The sequence below is a fragment of the Morone saxatilis genome, unplaced genomic scaffold (genome assembly GCF_004916995.1).
Source record: "Morone saxatilis isolate NCDOM2014 unplaced genomic scaffold, NCSU_SB_2.0 Contig21, whole genome shotgun sequence".
Lineage (NCBI taxonomy): Eukaryota > Metazoa > Chordata > Actinopteri > Moronidae > Morone > Morone saxatilis.
Window position 1 is genome coordinate 16,611,580 of NW_023339774.1, and position 3,175 is coordinate 16,614,754.

At 37.8% G+C, this 3,175-nt stretch overlaps 1 protein-coding gene across 1 annotated transcript in view; it reads left to right on the forward strand.

Moving 5' to 3' along the window:
• The first annotated feature begins 412 nt into the window (after positions 1 to 412).
• kyat1 (kynurenine aminotransferase 1) overlaps positions 413 to 3,175 on the forward strand; it is a 5,074-nt gene continuing 2,311 nt past the window's right edge. Inside the window, exons 1-7 of the mRNA XM_035667636.1 lie at positions 413 to 693; positions 769 to 827; positions 1,752 to 1,899; positions 2,096 to 2,245; positions 2,501 to 2,587; positions 2,695 to 2,820; positions 2,985 to 3,105. Of these exons, the coding sequence (XP_035523529.1) occupies positions 622 to 693; positions 769 to 827; positions 1,752 to 1,899; positions 2,096 to 2,245; positions 2,501 to 2,587; positions 2,695 to 2,820; positions 2,985 to 3,105 (763 nt within the window). The 5' untranslated portion in view covers positions 413 to 621. The remainder of the gene's footprint in view (positions 694 to 768; positions 828 to 1,751; positions 1,900 to 2,095; positions 2,246 to 2,500; positions 2,588 to 2,694; positions 2,821 to 2,984; positions 3,106 to 3,175) is intronic.

Here is a 3,175-nt window from a genome sequence, read left to right on the forward strand (position 1 = left end):
GTAACACGACATAAGAAAATCAACCAGCACCTTTTTAAAGCTAATTTAACAAGTCTTACTCATTTAATCTGTACAGAAACGACCAGTTGTGCTTAATATCTGGGTGTTATGTGCCGGACTATTTCTTTGGTAGGCGCAGTGACTAGAAGCTCGTCGTCACCTTAAGGTTGCCAGGCAACCAGCACAGACTTCTGCTAGCTGGAACTACTTCTTTAAATGCTAAATATTAATTTTTAATCACGTATCGCGTAACATACTGTATAGTCGCTGCCTGAGCTGGTTGTGTCTGACACAAAGGATGTGTTGATAAACATCACCGTTTATGTAACGTTAGTGTGTTTGTGTGTACTGCGCACTTAACATTCATAGAACCGAGTTACATCCTGGTAACTACGAAGCTATTTCTCGCTCCGCCCAAACAGGAAGCAGAAACAAACACAAGGAGGTTGAAGTACGAGTGAACAAATCTTCCCCGCTTCACTTGTCCTGTAGTTTTAAATATAGCCGCAGGAGAAACACACTTAAAATCATTTTTAGTGCACAGTCATTTTTTCCACATGGACTTTTGACGGGTGATATAAAAGCCTGTGCACTCCTCTCTGAAGCGATGATCATCGATTAATGGGAATAATCAGGAATCTTGCCGCACATTTGATTGTAATTCGTCAAAGTTTAGTTAGAAATCATCACAAGGTGAGTGCACTGAACGTAAGAGACACTTCTGTATTGCAACATATGCACATTAAAATGAGCTTCTTTTGATTTCAGATAATCATGTCGAGACAACTTCATGCAAGCAGAACAGAGGGTGTCGATAAAAACGTTTGGTAAGTGGTAATAAACAAAAGGACATAAGGACATGTGTTTGACACCCAGTAGACTTTAATTATAGGCTGTATGATTAAACCAGACAACCTGTTCCCTTGCGCAAGATAAATCACGTTATGTGTTATTCATGAAGTGAAACTTTCCTTTTCCAGAGAAACATTTGGAGCCTGTTTTTCAGGAGCCTGACTTTAAACCCAACCGTATTCCCATTTTATAACCTTTATATAACCATCTGATCATCAATGCCACCACAGACAAAAACATATAATATATACACATATAATAGGATAGGATAATATATCATAGGATTCTGTAATGTAATGTTATATCATGTAATTTCACACTGATAATCTTAAAACTGGATTTATTTATTTTTTTCACTTCCGAAAAAACAAACATATGGTAGCTTTAAGGTTCCACTTGTGCAAAGAAACAGCCCAACAGTCTTTACAGGGAAATATTTTGTGCTTTTCAGTGTGAAACAAAAAATCTGTTACCTTCCTTTGATGCTTTGCAAAAGAATAATTAATATTTGAGTGTAAAAAAAATTATTTTCTTACTGGATTCATGGCAGAAATCAGACATGGATGCCTCTAAACCTGAACAAATAAAGGCCAAACTACCTGCATGTCTAAATAGATATGTATAGAAAAAAAAATGTTTAGCTTTTTTGTAATTTGGGTGAACTGATCCATAATTTTAACTCACTTTTTGACTTGTTCTAAAAGTTCTTAGACAATGTTTCCTACAGAAATCCTTTATGTAAATATTTAGTTTTGTTGAAATGTTTGCAGGAGCAGTGGTAGCTGAGAACATAACGTATAACTATCACAGGACACGACTTTTGGTCGTATCCATATGGTTGATTAAAGTCATGACTTTGGTAACAGCACTGCATTGTCTGACCTGTTTTGTACCAACAGGGTTGAATTCACACAACTAGCAGCAGACTATAAAGCAGTGAACCTCGGACAGGGATTTCCTGACTTCTCCCCTCCAAAGTTTGTCCAGGAGGCTTTCTGTAAAGCTGTGAGTGGAGGGCCCCTAATGCACCAGTACACCCGAGCTTTTGTAAGTGGAAATACACACTTTATCTTTCTTATCTTATCTTTCTTTATCTATCTTTCTATGCATGTCAGAGAAGTATTCTTATTTTTAGTTCATGTTAGAATGGTTTCAGACATTTTTACCTGGTAATAAAATGACAAATGGACACAGATCAAGCAGTGACAGACGGCTTATGTTTTCATGTAATTTCTTTCCTCAGGGTCACCCCCCTCTTGTAAAAAGTCTGGCTAAATTCTTCAGTAGGATTGTGGGACATGAGATCGATCCATTTGAAGACATCCTGGTCACAGTTGGAGCTTATCAGGCTCTCTTCTGTGCGTTTCAAGCTCTGGTTAATGAAGGGGATGAGGTACGAAAATCAACCCAAGTCAGGACAAAACAGAAAACACATGAAAGTGTTTGAATGTAGTGTATGTTTGGTTTATGATAAAACTCTTCCCCACGGTGCTCAGCACAGGTTGAAAAATTATAAGAATTGGGGAAAACTAATGCCATTTGCTACAGATACTGTGTGTAAAAGTGCTACATACTGTAGTTTCAGTTCCCCAATTATGTGTGGTTAATAACATTTGAAAATAAAGAAACAATGAAATGTGTCTTTCAGGTCATAATTGTTGAACCGTTCTTTGACTGCTACCAGCCAATGGTGAAGATGGTTGGAGGGAAGGCAGTGTATGTACCTCTGAGGCCGGTGAGTGGTTTACTTGTTTGTTGTTTTTTTACAAAACTGTTACAAAACCAAATTTCACCTCTTTCTCTGTGTACATATCAACGTTTGTTTTCTTTTGTTACTTACAGAAAGCTGAGGGCAAAGCCGTCCTGTCAAGTGGAGACTGGGTTCTTTCTGCAGAGGAGCTGGCCAGTAAATTCACTCCACGCACAAAAGCCATTGTTATCAACACTCCCAACAACCCATTAGGCAAGGTCAGACATTTATACACTATAATGTCTGTCTTAAAGCCAGCTGGTTGATGCAACCTGTCTGAAATTCAGTTATTTAACTGTTAAGTCATTTTTGTTGTTTTACTGGATAAAAAGTGCTTTTGTACATAAACACCTGCCACACATTCATTTCATGTCTCTTACAGGTTTACAAGACGGAAGAGCTCCAAATGATCGCTGATCTGTGCATCAAACATGATGTGTTGTGCATCAGCGATGAGGTGTACGAGTGGCTGACTTATGATGGAACCAAGCATGTAAAGATAGGTGAGATACAGACTAGAGGTCATCAGATTGCACTCAAAGTATAAAGCTGCATTATTAATATATTAATTAT